Source organism: Vanacampus margaritifer, chromosome 2 (assembly GCF_051991255.1).
Source record: "Vanacampus margaritifer isolate UIUO_Vmar chromosome 2, RoL_Vmar_1.0, whole genome shotgun sequence".
In the NCBI taxonomy this organism is placed as follows: domain Eukaryota; kingdom Metazoa; phylum Chordata; class Actinopteri; order Syngnathiformes; family Syngnathidae; genus Vanacampus; species Vanacampus margaritifer.
In genome coordinates, this window is record NC_135433.1 from 44,954,500 (window position 1) to 44,975,551 (window position 21,052).

At 38.0% G+C, this 21,052-nt stretch overlaps 1 protein-coding gene across 2 annotated transcripts; it reads left to right on the forward strand.

The window, feature by feature from the left end:
* Positions 1 to 6,958: 6,958 nt before the first annotated feature.
* LOC144043829 (opsin-5-like) lies at positions 6,959 to 20,580 on the forward strand. Of its 2 annotated transcripts, XM_077557832.1 has the most exons (7): positions 6,959 to 7,134; positions 8,796 to 8,883; positions 9,488 to 9,650; positions 12,362 to 12,489; positions 14,640 to 14,974; positions 17,084 to 17,413; positions 17,496 to 20,580. In XM_077557832.1, exons 2-7 carry the CDS (start codon positions 8,796 to 8,798, stop codon positions 17,529 to 17,531), a joined length of 1,080 nt encoding a protein of 359 aa, XP_077413958.1. In that variant the 5' UTR covers positions 6,959 to 7,134; the 3' UTR covers positions 17,532 to 20,580. The 2 variants fall into 2 exon arrangements, with proteins under 2 accessions (XP_077413958.1, XP_077413957.1); XM_077557831.1 differs by having other exon boundaries at positions 17,084 to 20,580.
* Positions 20,581 to 21,052: the final 472 nt, after the last annotated feature.

Sequence of the window (21,052 nt, forward strand, 5' to 3'; positions counted from 1 at the left end):
AGCATAACAATAACATAATTGGGAATTTGCACTTATTCTCCATAGCCAGGTTATTGTATTTGGTGAAAAGTACCGGAATAACAAAAACTAAAATCTTGAAACTTTTACGTCATCGGAACATAATAAAAACGAATGTCTTTTTTTAATTTTATGTTTACAAAACTAACAAAAACTATAATTACAGCGAAACAGTCCTTAGTTTAAGTCTTTGTGAATTACTTTTGGGGTTGATTTTAAATGTTTATTTTGGTATTACTGCACAGCGAGACCATTGTAGCTTTATTGAAGACGAGGGTTGTGATGCATCTTACTTGAGTAGCAGAATTATGTGCTTAATTTATTGTACAATGCACATCAAAGCTTGCCGACTGTTTACAGTACCTGTATTTGATTTGTGGATGATTGTTTTTGAAATATTTTTTTGTTGATTTTTAACATCCTACTTACTGCAATGTTGTTGTTTTTTTAAAACTGCACACAAGAAATTCACCAAATAAAAAAAAAATGATAATACTAAAATTAATAAAACTAAACAAAAAAATTGGGGGGGAAACACAACTAATAAAAACTAACTAACCCACTCTGAAAACTAATTAAAACTAGCTAAATGTTAAAAAATAAATAAAAATAAAATGAAAACAAGCCATATTGAAAAATCCAAAACAATTACAAGCCTGCTTAAAAGGTGTTTTTTTTCTTTCTTCCTTTTTGGCTTCTGTACTCTCAAACGTCTTCACGCGGATTATATAACATCATTTTCTAAATGTTGGTCAGGCGTAGCATATGCCAGCAGTGTGTTAAAGGTTGCATGGATTGAGACACATTTCCGAAGCATGTTAAGAAATCAAACAACCCTTTCTCCAAGTACTTCTGGGTCATTTTATTCGCAAAAATAAAAAATAATCTGAAGAAACCCAATGTGTAAAGGTTTTTGCACCCCGGATTGGATTTAGGTCACTAAACAGGCAACAGAGAAGGAAACAATTTTACTCAGCATTAACTACATATAGTATTTGTACGATGGCGTATTAGGGCCATGTATAAATATATATTTTTTAGAGGGCGGGGGCAATATTCAGAGAAAATTTTTTGTAAATTTGCGAGTTTATTAAGTGGCAAATTTGCCACTTTATAAAGTGGCAGATTTGCGAGAGAAAAACTCAGAAATTTACGAGAAATACACGTAGCGTAGCTATAGTCTTAATTATGTGAGGATTTGTTAATGGTTAATGGGACACTGTTTATAAAATAAAAAGGCAGGATGGAGACAAATTAATTCTTAATTTAAACTTTACTCGTCATTCACCGCAGCTAGAGCGATAACACTTCCTGATCCCCTATCAGCTGACTAACACTATCCAATCAGATGCTAGCATACTTTAGGTAAATGCTAGTGAATGACGGAGAGCAGTAGATTCGACAAATCAACTTAGATACTTGTACAAAAAAAACAAAAAAAAAACATTTATGAACGTGTAAATAATAATTCTGGAAACATAAATGTACAAGTAAATATACATTTTAACAAATTAACTTAAATGTTTGATCGTCCGGGTGTGGACCTTCGCTAAGCGAGGCGTCTTTGTCGCCGGCCAGTGGCCGTACGCAACGCTTCAAAGAGCGAATGCTTAACATAATATGGTTAATATCTGCTAACACAATTAGGCTACTATCTCCTTATTTGGAAACCCGACTGAAAAGTATTGGCGCAAACAGTCGAGTAGTACGCTACGTGTAGTTCTTGTAACTTTCTGAGTTTTTTGTGTGCAAATTTGTGAGTTTTTTTGTCGGAATATTGCCCCTGCCCTCTAAAAAAAAAATATATTTATACGTGGCCCTAATACACCGTCCTACTTATCTAAAAAAAAATATATAATGTTTTTTTATATTTTCACTTTACAGTGATACGGCATTTTTGTCTTGCTCAAGGTAATATGATCACTGTGGGTGGTGAATTGAACATTGTGTTCCCCCCCGGAGCACATAAACTGTCCTTTAATTCTACAATGAGCAATTTACTATTCACGAGGGCCAATCAAGAAAAAAATGTCTGACACATCCATCCACATGTCAAAGAGGCTTCGGGATTCTACCTTGAGTTGTCGTCGGCATGCTTGTGCTTGAACGTGCGGTTGGCGTGATTGGAGTAGCAAACAAAGGAGGAAACGTCCATCCCATAATAATCATTGATAGTGCCAATAGACACTGAAGGATAATGCAGTGAAGCCGCTAACACTTGCCTGAGCAGCGCAATTACAGGACGTTATATACAATAAGAGCTTTCATCTATATGCAAATGAGGCCGCACTGTAGCATATATGCGCGCGTACTCCGAACATGAGATTGAGGGGAAGCATGATATTAACCTGTTGAAACGGTGACGTGCTGCGAGAGAGCAGACACGCATGGCGGCACAGATGACAACAACATGCTCAATAATGATGATCGGTGAGTGTTGCAAAAAAAAAAAAAACTAGAATGGATTGAGCTTCTTGGAAATATACTATTCATGACATGATTAATGCTTGTGCCATTTATCCATCCATTTTTTTTGCTAGGTCTTCTCAGGGTCAAAGGTGAGGCAGAGCCTATCCCAGGCAACAAAAGTGAGTACACCCCTAACTGAAAATGCCCAGTGTGCCTATTTTCACGTAGGTGTTTACTCACTTTTGTTGCCAGGGGTTTAGCTATTCATGGCTGTATTTTAGTTATTTTAAGGGAGCAACATTTACACTCTAATAAGCTGTATATTACTAACTTACAACAAATATTTGCAAAAATGTGAGGAGTACATTCAAATTTGTGAGATCTGGAACTGTTCTTTTTAGACCACAAATACATAAACAGTAAAATGCAATAAGTAAAACTACAGATATTACCTAAAATTATTATTTTTAAACTACAGTGGTGACCTCAAAATGTATTTTTGTCAAACAGATGAGTCCAACAGCTATTTATAAAAATGTTAACTAAAAAAATTAAATATAGATTTGAGGATAATAATAAAAACTACAGAAAAATCCCAAAATTAAGATGTTACATAAAAAAAATAAAACTAACTAAAGGCGAGACCTAAAATCTAGCAATAATAATAATAATTCTGATGTGCCCTAAAACCATCCATCTATCCATCATCTACCGCTTATCCGGGGTCGGGTCGCGGGGGTAGCAGCTTTAGTAGGGAAGCCCACACTTCCCTCTCCTCAACCACTTCAACCAGCTCCTCCGGCGGGATCCCGAGGCGTTCCCAGGCCAGCCGAGAGATGTAGTCTCTCCAGCGTGTCCTGGGTCGTCCCCGGGCCTCCCGTCGGTGGGACATGCCCGGAACACATCTCCAGGGAGGCGTCCAGGAGGCATTCGAACCAGATGCCCGAGCCACCTCAACTGATTCCTCTCAACGCGGAGGAGCAGTTGGCTTGACACTGAGTCCCTCCCGGATGACCGAGCTTCTCACCCTATCTCTAAGGGAGAGCCCGGATACCCTTGCGAAGGAAACTCATTTTGGCCGCTTGTATCCGGGATCTTGTTCATTTGGTCCAAATTTTTTTTTACAGAAATAAATGTACACATACCAGTGGCGAGCGGTGACTTTTTAGAGTGGGCATGCTGTAGTGACACATATGCGAGCGCCTGGAAGGGCGCAATAAGAAAAATTTGGGGGGATTTTTATTATTATTTTATACCACTGTGTAGCTATAAAATTAAAACGGAAATATTCAGGACTGACGCAGGTTGAAATTTGCCGATACGTTGGAATTTAGAGTATTTGGAACTGGCTTGTGCTCTTGAAGTGGGCTGGGAGAGGAAAAAATGACATTGCAGCAGAGCCGCAAGAGGTTTCAACCAACGATCAAGTTTGCTAACCTGTGGACTGCCAGCTAGCCATTTATGTTTCTCGTACGTCCTTGCTTGAAAGTGCCGGACGAAATTCTTCCCCGTTTTCGTGATGATTAGGCTACTTCATTAGGACGACCACTTGCATTTATATTCCCGCTGGAGCATTCCTGGGCATGCCTGGAGGACTGGGCGGAGCGGGCCGTAGAACGTTGCAGCCTCCTCGGGCATCAAATCTGGCATTTGCCGGTCCTCTGGGTCTCGTAGAGACAAATCCGGGGATGCCCGTATGTCCCCGGTAGGACGTGGGGTTTGACAGATATGGCCGCCCAAAGACCTCCAGGACACCGAGGATTTTCAAAAATGTACCCCGCCGCCGATGGTTCCCATCCCGGGTAAAAATATTTTTAAAAAAACGGCGTTTGCTGGCTCTCTTCTCAACCACTGATTGTTTTCCGGAAGTAAGTAAGCCAATTATGCGCTGCTTTACTGACAGCTTTTTTGTCATTCAAAAGGCGCACGTACAAAAACAACTTGATTTCTCATTGCGCACGCGTGAAACAAGCCTGTTGGCTTTCCATTTGTTTTTGGAATTTTTAATTTTAGTTCGTTTTTATTTGTTTTGAGTTTTTTTATTTATTTATTTAGTTAGTTTTAATTAGCTTTCAGGGTGGTTATGTAAGTTTTTTTTTAGTTTTAGTTATTTCATGAATGCTTACTTTTAGTTTAATTTCAGTATTAGTTTTAGTTTTTTTTAAAAGTGTGTATTACTTGTGCGCAATATTTAAAAAAACACCATGTGAGCAACGTCATCTATAGGTGCTTTTCTATTGGCTTCTGCTCGATGATGTCACTTTTGTGTGACACACTTTCAAATGTCCTTATTCCGGTTAATATCAAAATAAAGCATCCCCAAAGGCTCATGCATTAAATTGGTTATTTTTGCTATAATTATAGGTAGTTTTGTAAACATAAAATCTAGTTTTATTTTATTTTTTTAAAGGCATTTTTGTTTTTATTTTATTTCGTTAACGAAGTTGTTTTTTGAATTTTAGTTTTTGTTTTTTGGTTAGTTTTGATTAATTAAAATAACCTTGTAAAGTACACATGATTTTATTGAAGGGCTTGGGCATGATCCGCATTAATAGCTTATTATGACGCTCACCACTGACACACAATCTTTACACCTTAAAAAAAAAAATTATAATAATAATTTTCTCTGAATTTCCTGATCTTGTCCTAACAGTCGAGTGCACCACCTCCAGGCACATCTTTGTTGCCTGCTTGCAGACAAATCAATAGCGTTGACGCGTCTCCACTGTGCCTTTATTCTTCTTTCTATAAATGTGAAAACACGTGCTGATATGGACGACTGGTTGCAAACATGGCCATATGGTCCACGCGAATTCTTCCATGCTACAACCAACCAACATACAATTGTTTTTGTGGTCAAGACCATTTCATTTTGCCTCTTCCGACACATGAGGCAAAACGCCGCCACAAAAATTAGCGCTATCCCTCAAAAAGGCCTGGTTACTTCAGCGGCGTCTGCCTGTGGCTCTTTTTGTCTAGCACATGGAAAAAAAAATAATACAGCGTGCTTGTTCACTTAATGGATAGCTTCAGCGGGAAAATCACTCGGGGCTATAGGGAAGAAAAAAAGATGAGGCGCTGAGATCAGTCGGCAGTGTTACATAATCGTTGTGTTACAACACTGTTAGGAAAGAATCGATGTAAACAATCCACATTTGAACATGTCTTAGATTTCTTCTTGAAATCTACCAAGTGGACATATAATGGTAAATGTACTGCTGTCAAGTTAAAGCCATTAGGTAAGCAGAGCTGCAATGAATTTTGTTGGATTCACAGATTAGCATTAGCTTATAGTGCTAGCTTTTACTCTGCAACAGATACTTGATTCCTGGGAAGTTTTTAACATGGTGGCGTGAGGTACTGGATGGAGTGCTTCATCTATGGGTGAAAATGATTGTTTCGTTTGTCTTTATTGGTGCTACTTTATTTTACTCCCGGTGTCAGTACCAGATGTGATCGGGCTGCTAGATCGTATCGGGATCGCCAAACGAACACGTTATGCTACAGGATTGGCCGGAAATTATCCAGTTGACGTCAGACATTGGAAAGGAAATATTAAAGATGCAATTTAAACAACAAAATGTATGGACTGAAATTGTAAAAACGTAAATAAACCTAAGAATATAAAGACAATATATATTGAATAAATAATAAAATAAATTGAATAAATGATAAATACATAAATTAATTGCCTGAGATGTGACAAATATTGTCAGTTTAGAATGTTAATTGTTCCAATTACCAATTGTCATTAAGACTGTTTTTGTGATGTATTGTGATTTGTGAACAGCTAAAAAAGAAACCAAACCGAAGTGAATCGCGCATTTGGTTAGCGCTGCAGTAGTGACGTCAACGGCAAGCGCAAAGGCGCTTCAATCTATTTTATTATTTCTTCAATCCTAAATGCTTTTATATTCTTAGGTTTGTTTACATTTTTACAATTTTAGTCCATACATTTTGTTATTTCCATGACATCTTTATTAATTTCCTTCCAATGTTTTACCGTCACCCCACCCCCCCCATATAACTTTATTGAAAACGGACAATTTCCAGTCAATCATGTAGCGTGACGTCATCTGTAGGCGACCTGATGCAATCTAGCAGCCGGATCACATCTGGTACCACATCGGCACTGAGGCCCCTGGATGTGCTCACTTCACAACTGTAGTGCGCAAATAGTGTACCACATTTAAAGGGAATGAAAGATAAAGACAATGGATGGATGGAAAGAGACACTTTGATTGGCCATGATTTCATCCTTTATTATACCGTCTGACTTCTAATGAAAGAGAAATGAATGTATTGTTTTGCCGGTCACAATTTCCGTAGATTGATGAACAAGGTTACATTTGTAACAAATAATAATTTTCTGACAGATTAACTGGATTAAAATTCACGTGGCATTCCCTCGCTAGTTGGGAATCATTGCTGTACAGTATTTCAGAAAATGGACGTCATCACGCTGGAGTGTGTGGGCGGGTGGTGGCGAAGGGGGGGTGAGAGGATCTCAAGAGAGCAGACGAGCCCTCTCTATCTCATTCTGTCTCTGTCAATATCATCTGGCGCTCCAGTCTGCTTATCAGCACATCCGGGACACTTTTTTTGTGTGCCAACACCTCACCCGCCCCTCCGGCGACATTTTGTTTGCTGTCCTAATAGATTCGGGAACTTAATTGGGTCTTATTAGAACGTCAATGAAGACGCAAGGTAAGAATGACCACGGTGTTTTATTGTTGTTACTTATGTTAGAAATTAGTTTTAAAGAGGTGGGATGACCTACAGATGTTTTGGTTTTAGACGAGGGGTATTGAACAAGTTATCGCGAAAATGATTGACAGGTGTTTCAAATGCGTGACACGGTTTGATCATGGCATTTAACCAAGTGAAAGCAAGCGAGCTAGTCAGTTGTTGTTTTTTCGGAAATTTTTTCTATATGGGGAAAAAAACACATGCATCTTCTGTATGAACTTTTAATTTTTTAAACAAAGCTACAAATTATTAAATACTTATTGTATAACATCACCATAACTACACCATGGGCAACCATGAGAGTTCACCTTGAGTATGTTTAACATGTTTTGTTTTTAAATTGGTGAGTTTTAAATCCAAACACCAAGGAGATCCCCCAAACGCCACAATATACAATACAAAAATCCAAGTTATTTACAATTACAAACTGTGTTTATCAATGTGAATATGATTTTAAAAAATAACACATTGTGATTTTCAAATTTTCTACTGTTTTGACATTGTTTGAAGTGAAAATCCAAGTTCTGTATGCCACAGGTGTCAAACACAAGGCCCGGGGGCCAGATCTGGCCCAGCACATCATTTGTTGCGGCCCATTGAAGCAAATAAAGTCTGCATTCTTGGTGTTTTGTTCAGATTTGTTATTTTCGTTTTATTTGCTACAAAATCGTTCCCAATTTGCATCTTTACTAACTTTTTGCTGACAAGCATCTTTTTCACCACCAAATCCCCTTTTAACATAAATTAAACAATAGTTGTACCGTATATTTAAATATTTGGTTGTCCAAATTCAGTTTGTTTGTTAAAAATTAGGGATGGGCGAGTACCAATACCAAATATCTGTATTGTGCCAATTTCAACCTTTTCTTTCAAGGTATCAATTCTCGTGATGGCGGCCGATACCAATATCGGTCACCTTATTGTTGCCATTTTATAATCAGGTATTAAAAATAAGAATAGAAAACTGCCGTAAATTTCATTCAATTTTAAGGAAAATTTTGATACTAGCATATATAGGTCTTTCTTTATCTGTCTTTAAAATATATATATATTTTATGTATCTAAAGTACTGGTTGAATTGACACTTGGTGTTGGTATCGGTGGCTACTCAAGTTGACTACTCATACTGGTATTGGTGTGAAAAAAAGTGGTATCTAAGATCCCTATTAAAAATATGTGTCAAAAATATAACAATTACATTGTGGCTATTGTGTATAGGTAATAAACATGATGAGGCCATTATAACGGATTTTCACGGCCGTAATCACCCTATGAGGGACATCACAACATAACGTGGCCTGTTATGAGAATGAGTTTGACACCCCTGCTTGCTTGGATATTTGCTTCTCTTGTCGACTGCGTATAGAGTTTAGGGCAAATATTGAATAGGCTAATTATGTATGATACAATTGAAAGCAACACTATGTTATTATGTTTTCTATGCCGGAGTAGCACTTGAACACTCACATCATATATTATTGATCAGCCTCCACTGAATGTCACTTTCTACTTGATTTTGATCACAGAAGCAGAATAGAAAAAAATAAAACAACAAATAAATAGAAGTTGCTCCATTCAGTATGACAAATGGAATGCAAAACCAATGTTGTTGTGCTCAGATGGTTTGGTTGAATGAAGATGCCGCATTCCAGTCAAACATTCCCGTGCCTCTGGACATCACTGTGGCTGTGGTGTATTCAGTCTTCGGTGAGTAAAATTGACTGCAATTTGAAAGAAGAAAATCAATTTACTTTTCATTTTTAGTTTTCTATCTCTGTGAATAGCTTGGCTGCCAACTCAGAGTACATCAATGTACCGTAGAAATTGGCGCCACCGTGTTTCTTTTACTGTATGTATAGTATGGGGACCGGTATGCAGTACGACGTGTAATCATTTTGCTCCAAGCAAGCAATAATATATATGCGGTGTGTGTATTGCGTACAGTAATCCAATGCCATGCGAGGAATAAACACACATTCATGTCCATGTTCGACAGACAGTACTGTTTATTTACCGTTAAAATTGTCTTACTATGGTGGTACGTATGGAAAATATGCCATTTATTTCACACACAATGAGTGCATATTCATTATATATTTTGTACACACAAAGTAGCGCGATTCACTTGTGAACAAGTCTTCTTAATTATTACCATCATTAATGCTACACACTGAGCCTGTTTATGTGCTGCTGTTTTGCTTAGCAACAACGTTCAAATGGGCTCAGAATTGAATGCTAAAATCATGTAGCGGTCGATAATATTTCTGACTGCTGTGGTTGACACTCGTTTCGTGGTTCCTCCCATGTGCAGGAATATGTTCCCTGTTTGGCAACAGCACTCTACTGTATGTGTCCTACAAGAAAAAACATGTCCTGAAGCCGGCCGAGTTCTTCATCATCAACTTAGCCGTCAGTGACCTGGGCCTGACTCTGTCTCTCTACCCTATGGCCATAACATCCAGCTTCTACCACAGGTACCACGGCCTAACTTTTTTTTTTTTTTAACTATCTTAACTGATTTTTAAAATGTGAGCCTTCACACACATGACAGGGAAGGTAATGATCACTTTGAATATGTGCACACTTGAGATGGAGAACACAGCTCACCACACATACACACACACAGTTGTAGTACCAAGACTGACCTGTGAGCGGCAGTATGGTGTCTAAGGGCTTTCAGACTTCCGTAAAATACAAACAACGAAAAAGTAGTATAAGCAGACGTAATAGAAGAAGCTAAGCTAACTGTTAGCGTAGCTGTTAATTACCCTCACTCACCTGAATATATGACTAGATATAGCCAATAGTCCATAAACGCCCATGCAAACCGTTGAAGTCACAGGGCCGCCATCTTGCTCCTCCCATCTCGCGAGCAAACTACTATATAAACTATGGTATAAGTACAGAAGAGACTCATAGGCAGTTAGTATAGGGCGGGGTGGTCACTATTTTTGTAACAAGTAAAAAAATTAACAAGTGGATGGTATGTGCTGCTTTGAAGACCCCTTTTTTCTTTTATTGCTCAGTTCCTTAGACCCCAATATTAGATTTGGCAGAGGCATCTTTTGTTGAATTACAGTTACACGGTAATTCTTTAATAAAAATTATACAAGTCTTCTCCTGTAAACAACATTAAGTATATCATTTATATATGTATTTAAGGCAAGTTGTAAAACGTCTGAAGTCCTCTTGTTTATGTTAAACAAATATAAAACATCATAAATCAAGCTGTTTTTACTAAGTACTGTTCTCCAATTTCGAAACTGTAAATGTATAAGATCGTATGCCGAGAAACGTTTCTTGGGAGGAGCAATATGGCGGCTTCAAAAGTCTTGACTTATCGACTATCCAGTCATATATTCAGATCAGTAATACACTGCGGTTGAAGCACTGATCTGTATATATTCCTGGATAGCCGATTGACCAACTTATGAAGCCACAAGGCCGTCATATTACTCCTCCCAAGAATTTTTTTTCCGGCATACGTTAATATACATTTACAGTATCCAAATTGGAGAACAGTACTTAGTAGAAACAGCATAATTTAGGATGTTTTAAATTTATTAAACATAAACAAGAGGACTTCAGACATTTGTATAAATTATATGCTTAATGATGTTTACAGGAGGAAACTATATTTTTTTTAATTAAAGACTTATAACTGTAATTCAACAAAAGATGCCTCTGCCAAATCTAATACTGGGGTTTAAGGAACTGAGCGAAAAGAGAAAAAGGGGGTCTTCAAAGCAGCACATTTCATCCACTTGTTAATAAAAAAAAATTACTAGTTAAAAAATAGTGACCAAGCCACTCAACATCTGTCATAAATGAAGCAAAAGGCTGTTTTTTTTTGTCTGTTACATCACCAAATTTAAAGGATCTTTATGCAGATTGTCACTTTTTTTTACTCATGACTGCCACCTATGGCCCAAAACGTAACTGCAGCATCAGTGTCAGGCTCGTTCATGGTGCGCGTGCGAGTACGTGTACGATCTTAAAGCGACAGCCACAGTTGACAAAGGAAGACATGACTTGAAATGAGGTAAGAAAAACTTCGCCCCTCCACAAAGAAACGGTGGAGTGTGAGGGTCCGCAAAGCTGATAGGTGCAGTCAGAGTAAAACAGTCAGGGCCCTTCATACTCATCTGGGCATTGGTGGAGCATGCATGATGTAGAAAAAGCTTTAACATTGCCTTTTTAAACGGCACAATGCATCTTTAAGTGTGAGTACAGAAATTATTGATTTTGTTATGATACAGACATTTTCTTTACACTTGGATAAAGTTAATTGTATTCATGAACGATATTTAAAAAAAAATTTTTTTAAACGACTGGAATCGGTCAAGAAATGTGGAAGTTAACCATAATCAACATCAACTAAAAGTATCTTATTGTCCCTTTAAGAAAAATGCAGATTCACGCACACACATTTGACTTGGAGACGTCACGCACCCACATTCCATTGATATTGTATGAGAGACGCACGCCTCGAACAAAAGCCTCTCACGACTTAACGGTTCAAGATACAGATTCAAAAAATGGCTCGTTAGAACGGCAAGGGTTTGGGGAACACGAGCATGTTCTAATTTTTTTAATCGGATGAAAAATGACCAAATGAGAGCAGGTTGAAAACTTATGATTTATCAGAAATGAAGGGGGAGAGGCGCCTCAATTTAACATGGAAAAGATAGGCGAGAGAGTCCGCATTCTCCTCGCTTAAAGTGAAAATAAAGGTACTAAATGACCCCCCCCCCCACTAACCTCAATATTGCGATTGCAATTTAATATGTGATTGTTATTTTCAACGTCCTCAATTGCCATTTATTTATTTGTATTTTATTTATTTATTTAAATCAGAAGTCAGATTACAACAATAATGCAAACAAATCTGTGGCTTTATCACTTCAGCTTTTCATGTTTTCAGGAAAAAATGATTTGTGGACTGTCTAATTAAGCACTGAACTTATCTAGACACTACGCACATAAAATATAAACTTATAAAACAAAATCTAAATGAATGTTTTACGATGATAAACTGATTGCCATGCTGATACCCTTCCCCTTTTTACACTCACCCACGCCCTCCGTCATTGATCCTTCTGTTTGTTTCTATCGGTACACAAAGCTCTTTTTTCTACCTCCCTCCCTCCCTCCCTTTTCCCACACCCTCGCACCTCCCACACAGGTGGCTGTACGGGAATACAGTGTGCTCCATCTACGCCTTCTGCGGCATGCTGTTCGGCATCTGCAGTCTGAGCACTCTCACCCTGCTCAGCATGGTGTGCTTTGTCAAAGTGTGTTATCCGCTGTACGGTGAGTCTTCAAAGCGGCCACGCTCGGGCTACGGTAAAGATGCACAGCGGCATCCCTAAATGGCCAATTGTTGATTCTTTCCAAATCCCTCCACCGAAAGCCGCACGTTAAAACCTCTTTGATGAGCCACGAGTCCGCCGGCTGCACTCGCTGAATATTGTTTCATATTCTGCAATGGAGCCCTCTGTTTGACCTCAAGAAATGGTCTTTTCCCAGCTGGAGGCACAGAAGGCTTTAATTGAGTGGACGTGAAGCATCATGAAACCAACTGTTCAACTGCGCTTGCTATTGGCTGTTTTAGCAGATGACACAAATGATTATTTTGAATTTTAATTTCATTCTTCCTGTCAGGATTCTCAAACCGATATCAGCATCACTAAGTGGATTACTGTGGCGATACAATATCTGGTATCAATAATACATTAACAATATCAATGCAATATGATACGATTCACCTGCTAATCGCGATACAATGCGATTCAACGTACTGTTTCATTCAACACCATTTGATTCGAGTCAATTGGACTTGATGCTACGAAGCAAAGAAAATGATGGTATGCAATTCAATCAGTTTGATTATTTATAATTATTCAGAATCTCAAAAAATATATAGATTTTTCAAGTTAACAGTACTTTTGTTAACACCCGGCTCACAACTGACAATAATCAGGCATAAGTGCAACATTCTTAAAGAAAAGCTGATTAAACCTTTCACAAAGGCTTATAAATTGACCCCCCAAAAAGTAAGCTCTTCTTAGTATTATTGTAAGCCAACACCACCTCATTGTTATAATAATAATTAACAGTATTTTAATAGTTGTGAAAGTAAAATAACTTGGCTATGCTGAGAAGCTGAAAACTACGGAAACGTGGAACTGCGAATGTGTAGTAAAGAGTTGTGACTGTTGTTCGAACATACTGCAAAGTCATCGGAATGTGTTTATAAAACCGTTCAATCGTATTGATAAAGTCGTTTGAACAGAATAGAATAGAATAGTTTTATTGCCATGTGTACAAGTTAAAAAAAACAAGTGCATTGGAGTCAAGTTATGCTCGTCAATACGTTCCAACGCCTTTATCAAAGGCGTTGGAACGCATTGACGAGCATATTGACAAAGTTGTTCAAACGTACTGCAAAGTTGTTTAAATGTGTTTATAAAGTTGTTTGAGTGTATTGGTAAAGTTTTTCGAACATATTGATAAAGCTGTTTAAACGTAGGCCTGCTGCAAAGTCGTTCGAACGTGTTTATAAAGCCGTTCAAGCACACTGTCGTTTGAACATACTCTTGAAGTAGTTCGAACATCTTGATAAAGTCATTCGAACATGTTGATAAAGTTGTTCAAACGTACTACAAAGTCATTCAAATGTGTTTATGAAGTCGTTCGGACCTATTGATGAAGTTGTTTGAACAGATTGATAAAATCGTGTAAGCCAAATGCTAAAAACAGCAATTTTCCCCATTATGCTACGGGGTATCTTCCCATAATGGGATGATTGCACATCCGCAAGTTAATACCCTGTGGCTTTATGGGGGGAAAAAAATGTCATGTTTTTAGCATTTAGCCTACGTTCGAATGACTTTACCAAGACATTCAAATGACATAGCCCACTCAAAACTGTTTACTCCACATTGGCATTTGCACGCTTACGTAGAAAACAGAAAAAGATGGAATTTTTTGGACCATGTCATCCTGCATGCTGACTTCCTTTTGGGAGGACGGGCATGCGTTGAGGATGGCAAAGACGGAAGGATCATATACATCGGCAATATAAAACTAGACAAAGCAACTGCAACTGGCAGAATGTGCCGGACTGCTACGAAGATTGCTATCAAGTATAGTAGTGCTGTAGCGCTGGTTGAAATAGTGACCGTGTTTACCATATCTTAATTACGGGTACCCCAAATAATGGGTGGATCACATTTATAAATAACAACATAGAAGAAACACTTAAATGGATTGTATCCATGCAGAGACGTTAAAAACGTTTCCGGGTATCGATAATGCACATCAGTTAATTTTCCCATGCCTTGTGTCCATCATCCATCCATTCTGTAGTCCAGTCGTTCCCAACCAATGTGTCGCGGGACAGTGGTGTCCAATTCCAGTCAGTTAAAAACGATAACCTGCCAGTTGGTTTACGTTCACAGGAAACAGATTCAACTGCATCCACGGCCGCCTGCTCATCGCCTGCGCTTGGCTCTACGCGCTATTGTTCGCTTGCTGCCCGCTGGGCCACTGGGGAGAGTACGGCCCGGAGCCCTACGGCACCGCCTGTTGCATCGACTGGCGCCTGTCCAATCAGCTGCCGGCGGCGCGCTCCTTCACTGTGGCGCTCTTCTTCTTCTGCTACATCCTCCCGTGCTGCGTCATCCTGGCGTCCTACACGGGCATCCTCGCCACCGTGCACGCCTCGCACAAGACCATGGAGCAGCATGCGTCCAGACACACGCACATGAGCAGCATCCAGATCATGATTGTCAAGGTAAAAGGGACGTTTGAAGTTTTTTAGTAGAGTTAAAAAGAAGTTTTTCTTGTTGCAAAGAATTTTTGAACATGTTCAAAATTCACTAAGCTCGTAAGCATTCGCTGCGAATGTACATCCAAATCTAAAGCAATGCCCAATAAATATTACTAATAATGTAGCAGGAGAAGTCATTTTATTATTTTCTGTATTTTACATATGGCTTGCCAACATTTTCCCCAATAGTCACATTTATATTTCCTTCTCAACGCTTTATATATCAGATTTGTTTCCCTACTGGTTCGTTGCATTACAGTCCAAACTTAAATGCTGGAGAGGGTCACACTTCCTAGCAAGATTATGACAAAAATGCCACTTTAAATATGGACAAAATACATGCATATATGCAAAAATACATGCTCTTAATATTATTCATTTTCATAATGCATCTTTCTATCCTAAACCAACAGCAAAGGGCTTGAAGCAAAAAACAAAATAATACATACTGTGATTCATTTTTTCAAGTTCAAAGGGCAGTCTTGCACAAAAATTACTATTTAAGGATGGCACACAGCTGCGTAACAGCCAACCAACATTAAGTGCAAGAACTCATTTTGTACTTTTTTTCCAAAATGTTTGTATAAGTGTGAGGTACTATGATTGTCCTGCCTATTAGGGATGTAACGATAATTGCAATATCGTGATATCGTGATATTGAAATTGCCACAATTTCGTCGTCGTCATGTCAAAATATTAAAACTCAACACATCTCTTGAAAAGGTGAGATGGATTCCATTTGTGTAGTATTAGCACCATCTGGTGGTTAGTTTATTAGTGCAGTTTAATTTTAATTAGGAATGTTTTGACCACTGCAATGATTATCTCTCATATAAGTCTGTCATACTGGCAAATATATAAAAAATTTATTTGCAATATCGTAATTTTTTACACAGTATCGTGAGGTTTTTTTTATATCACCAACCTCCCCTCAATATCGTGATAATTATTGTATCGTGAGGTTCACATCGTGATAGTTATCTTATCGTGATTTTTGGATATCGTTACATCTCTACTGCATATCCTTCCAAATCTGTAAAAAAAAAAACATGAGGCCTATTCACATAGTAGTTTTTGGCAGTAAAAGACCTTGTGTAAGTGCATCTGCCATCTAGCGATGAATGATGATATTACAACATGCTCTCGTTTCGACAGTCACAGATTATTTTTTGTTCCAGAATATTTATATATTTAGTTTTTTCCCCAGTATTTTTCTAGATTTTTTTTAGTCTTGTAATTAGATTAGCATATTCTCAGATTTTTTTTTAATGTTCCAATATTTTTATATATTTAGTCCACCCCCCTCCCCCCACCTCCAGAATTTTTCTAGATTTTTAAGACTTGTATTTTTTTTAAACACTTTATTTATTTTAAATTAATCAAGGGGCCACACCACACAGTGTTTGCCGCAAGTTTCCTATCCCTGGGCTAAATTTGAATTTTTTTTAAGCTTAACATGAAGTACAAGCAGTGAAGTAGAAGTAACTTTATCGCTGTCATTACAATAAATTTGTATCTAATCTCAAATGCATATCAAAACAAATGCATTGAAAATTGTACATGCATAGTACGGTATAGGGTTTGTCATGTTTGTATTTTTAAATGCAGTATAACAATTGAATTATTTTAAACATTTAAGGATATGTGAAAATGTAATCTGCAAGTTGATTTACATCCCCAAAGTTAGGGGTGACTGTGCTCCTAGTCAAAACAAACAAAAACAATGCTATTTGATTTCTTTTGTAGGCGTATGTAAATCAGAGATGGAGGAAGGGGGCATTTGAAATTTCGCCAAGGATGCCATATTTGATAGCTCTCATTAGAAGGAATTGCCTGTGGATGCGCTGTGATGGATGACAAGCAAGTGCTGCCTGCAACATTAAACTCATCCAGTAGAATGATTAAGTAGCTAATAACATATCCTAAAACCTCAGAGGAGCCGTTAAAATGGCCCCCAAAACATTGAAACCATAGATTCTCATATTATATGTGTGATAAGTGCATCATATGTTTTCATCAATGTAATGTGTCCCTCAGAGGACTTCCCAAAATTGTATTGTCTGCTGTGTGCAGCTAAGCGTGGCGGTCTGCATCGGCTTCTTCGTGGCGTGGAGTCCGTACGCTCTGGTGTCCATGTGGGCTTCCTTCGGCAACATCGAGGACATCCCGCCTCTGGCGTTCGCCATGGCGGCCATGTTCGCCAAGTCCTCCACCATCTACAACCCAATCATCTACCTCACGCTCAGGCCCAACTTCCGCAAGGTCATGTTCAGGGATGCGGGCGCTTTCGATAGCTGCACGGGAAACTGCTGCTGGCCGCCGAAAGTCAAAGCGAGACTTTGGTTCGTCCAAAGACGGACTGAGCAGTTCCCTTCGCTCAACTCCGCCACGCAACCTCCTATGGTAGTTCTGAACTGTCGTAAGGATCCTGTTGAACGCTCCGGACGATGTCCTCAAGTTTATGGTGTCGCTAACCCTGTCGCAGATGCAGATTCATCCAAGGGGAGGAACGGATCGCTGATATGCCTAACGTGTGCAAAAAGAACTCCAGACAGTCTTCATATTAATTTGGAGATGGTTCCAGGTAAGGCAAAAGTGGCTTGGCCTTAGCTGAGCCAATCATTTATTTTTCAGGTTGTTCTATAAGAGCAATTGCATAAAATATTGCTCAGGAATGTCATTTATCAATAGGCTTTACTTTGGCCATGACGTACCGTAATTATTGACTTTGGCCTCAAAGTCCCGGACCCTAAAAAAATACTGGTATACATTTTAGTGGAAGGTGAGAAAGTGGCGGTAAAAAGTCGTACATTTGGCATTATATCTGTTCATAATGTGGGTAACCCTAAAACAAGAACTATTTTGTTGTCAATTTTGTCAAACCAGCATACAAGATTAATCTAAACTTCGTTTCATTTTGACAGTTAGATTTAAATACTCTTCAAGCTGCAATCCCTTAAAAGTAATTTTATAAAAATATTTCATATTTTGAAATTAGTCTCACAATGTTTCATGTGTGATATACCTTTGAGTCTAATAGAAACCGGACGTTGACGTCATGTGTCCCAAAATGGCCATTTTGGCAGCATAGAAAACGCGCCACTTTGAGTAAACACAAACGTCACACTTGAACAATGATTGACAGCTGTTGTGGACCAGCTGCCACAACAAGAGGTAAAAAAAATAATAATTATTGAGCATTCTCCAGGCTATCAAAAGAGGAACCAATGCGTAGCCAATGGAGCACTTTGTACATGGTGGCTAAATCAGCAGATGCTAACTGTTCCCACTCAGGAAATAATCTGTTTCGTTCATTTGTGCCTCTACCCTTTAATAGATATTACACAGTTGAATTTAATAACTGACCACCACCATAAAGAAGACTTTTTACGGCATAAATGACGGTGGTCGCGGCCGAATTAGCAGCTGCTAAATTGCTAACGTACCTAAATAACACTGCAAAACTTCGATGACATTTTGACCACACATAAAGGGGAAATAAATCCGAATTGTACAAACTAGTAAAGCTTTTGTATGATCAGATTTGGAAGCGGTCATCGGCAAGAGAGGAGGTAATTCCACGTAGCTGTGTCGCAGAGTTAAAAAAAAAAACACTCCTGACACTTCATTGACAATCTACAACGGTGTATTAGGGCCACATATTATTTTATTTTTTTTAGGGCGGGGGCAATATTCCGAGAAAAAAACTTGCAAATTTACGAGTTTTTCTCTCGCAAATTTATATAGTGGCAGATTTGCGCGAAAAAAAAATCAAAAACGAGAAATACACGTAGCGTACTACTCTACTATTTGTGCCAATACTTTTTGGTAGGGTTTCCAAATAAGGAGATAGTAATTTCTTTAGCATAGATTAACCATATCGCTCTTTGAAGCGTTGCGTACGGCCACTGGCCAGCGACAAAGACGCCTCGCTTTGCGAAGCTCCACACCTGGACGATCAAACATTTAAGTTAATTTGTTAAAATGTATATTTACATTTACATTTATGTTTCCAGAATTATTATTTACACATTCATACATTTTTGTATTTTTTGTACAAGTATCTAAAGTAATGTGTCGAATCTGCTGCTCTACGTCATTCACTAGCATTTACCTAAAGTATGCTAGCATCTGATTGGATAGTGTTAGTTAGCTGATAGAGGATCAGGAAGTGTTGTCGCTCTCGCTGCGGTGAATGACGAGTAAAGTTTAAATTTAAGAATGAATCCGTTTCCATTCTGCCTTTTTATTTTATAAACAGTGTCCCATTAACCACCAACGAATCCTCACATGATTAGACTATAGCTACCCTATGTGTATTTCTCGTAAGTTTCTGAGTTTTTCTCGCAAATCTGCCACTTCAATAAATTCGCAAGTTTACAAGGTTTTTTTTTCTTTTTTAAGTGGCAAGTTTGCGAGTTTTTTTTCTCGGTATATTGCCCCCGCCCTCTAAAATAAAAAAAATAAAAATTATACATGGCCCTTATACGCCGTTGTAGCAATCCAACATGTCCACCTCGTGCAAGTATATCATGTCCTTTTCATCAAAGTGACTGTCAATGCTCTTGAGCAGAAAGTTGACGGATAATTTTAGTTCTCCTCGCATTTTTAGTCCACTAACGCTGCGCCGCTACTTTCCTGCTGCAGGGGCGCGTGTTTACAGAAATAGTCACGTGACGTCCGGATCTCTATTGTCTTCTGTTTATGTTAACTACAGCAATTTCCCAACATATTGAAATTTGTCTTTACTCAACTCCCCGTTTTTATGGAAACACAACCAAATTTAGCAGTTACTAGTTGATAACTATAAATATTTTGTGTATTGAACAGGGTTGTCAGGTGATATATATATATTTTTTTATTGTAATTAATCGCATGACTTCAGTGGTTAACTCATGACTAATCACAAATTTTGCATGTTCTAAATGTACAATAAAATGTACAATATTTTTTTTATAAGTTTCATACTGTTAACATAAAAGTGGAAACATTTTAAATAGAAATATGGCTGCGTCTTTTAGTCATTGATACATTAATTTGAAAAAATTGAGTTAAGCTTAAAAAGATGTACTATACTTTAAAAAAACGTGATATTGATTTGTGTTGAGGTCAATTTTCTGCCACTAGATGGCATAATTGCATTTGTAAGACGGTGACAGCTCAGAACATTTTTCTTGTCATATTAAGAGCTATCTATGACATGAAGTAACTTGTGAAATTCTGCACATTTTTAAAATTGTAAATTACAACTTGACTCCAGTCTCCACAAATAAACGCATTATTATTAAATTTATTACTGCTAAATTTTGACACGGTCGTGTCTGTTGCGTTGCAACAAAAATTCCCCCAGTACAGGCTTTCCAAGTAAGGGGCGGTCATTAATCGCACGTTAAAAAAATTAGCGTCATTAAAGGAACTTTAAATGAACGCACTAATTTTGACACCCCTAGTATTAAACCATTCCCAGTACAGTATTGTTTGATCAATATCAGCATGTATACACTTACAGTAAAAGATAGATTGACATTATAGCACCAGTGATGTTGCACATTTGTACTATACTCAAATGTAAACGTAATCTGTATTTTGTCGCTGTGGATTAATCACTGAATATAATAAACAACACTGCCAAGCATGGGATTATTCTTGGGACTCATGTACAGCTTCTTTTTAAAAGCACTTATTGTGAATTCACAGCATGTTTGTTTTGCAGATTGATTGTGCCATTAGTCATTGTTTAGAAAAAAAAAATCTCTGAGCGTGCAGGGGGCCATTCAATTGATTTAATTGATTTAAACTGGAACGACAAGTTATGCTGTCTTTGTAGAACTATAACATGAAAAAAATGTTATGGTCTAGTCATTATATTTAGAACTAAGTTCTAGTGTGACAGAAGTTGTAAGCGATAATGCAAACCCTCTGCTTAAATGTCAAATCAATGCACCCCATTCAAGGAAAACTAAACAATTTTGATCTTCTATCCACTGGAACCAAGTCATATCTTGCATACACCATTTTAGCTGACCTGTTTCCATGACAAAG

Bases quoted from the DNA above. Each gene is read 5' to 3' on its own strand.
- LOC144043829 (XM_077557831.1), top strand. From the start codon at position 8,796: ATGGTTTGGTTGAATGAAGATGCCGCATTCCAGTCAAACATTCCCGTG. The intron at 9,651-12,361 runs GTACCACGGCCT...CCTCCCACACAG, and splicing joins ACATCCAGCTTCTACCACAG to GTGGCTGTACGGGAATACAG. The intron at 14,975-17,083 runs GTAAAAGGGACG...TGCTGTGTGCAG, and splicing joins TCCAGATCATGATTGTCAAG to CTAAGCGTGGCGGTCTGCAT.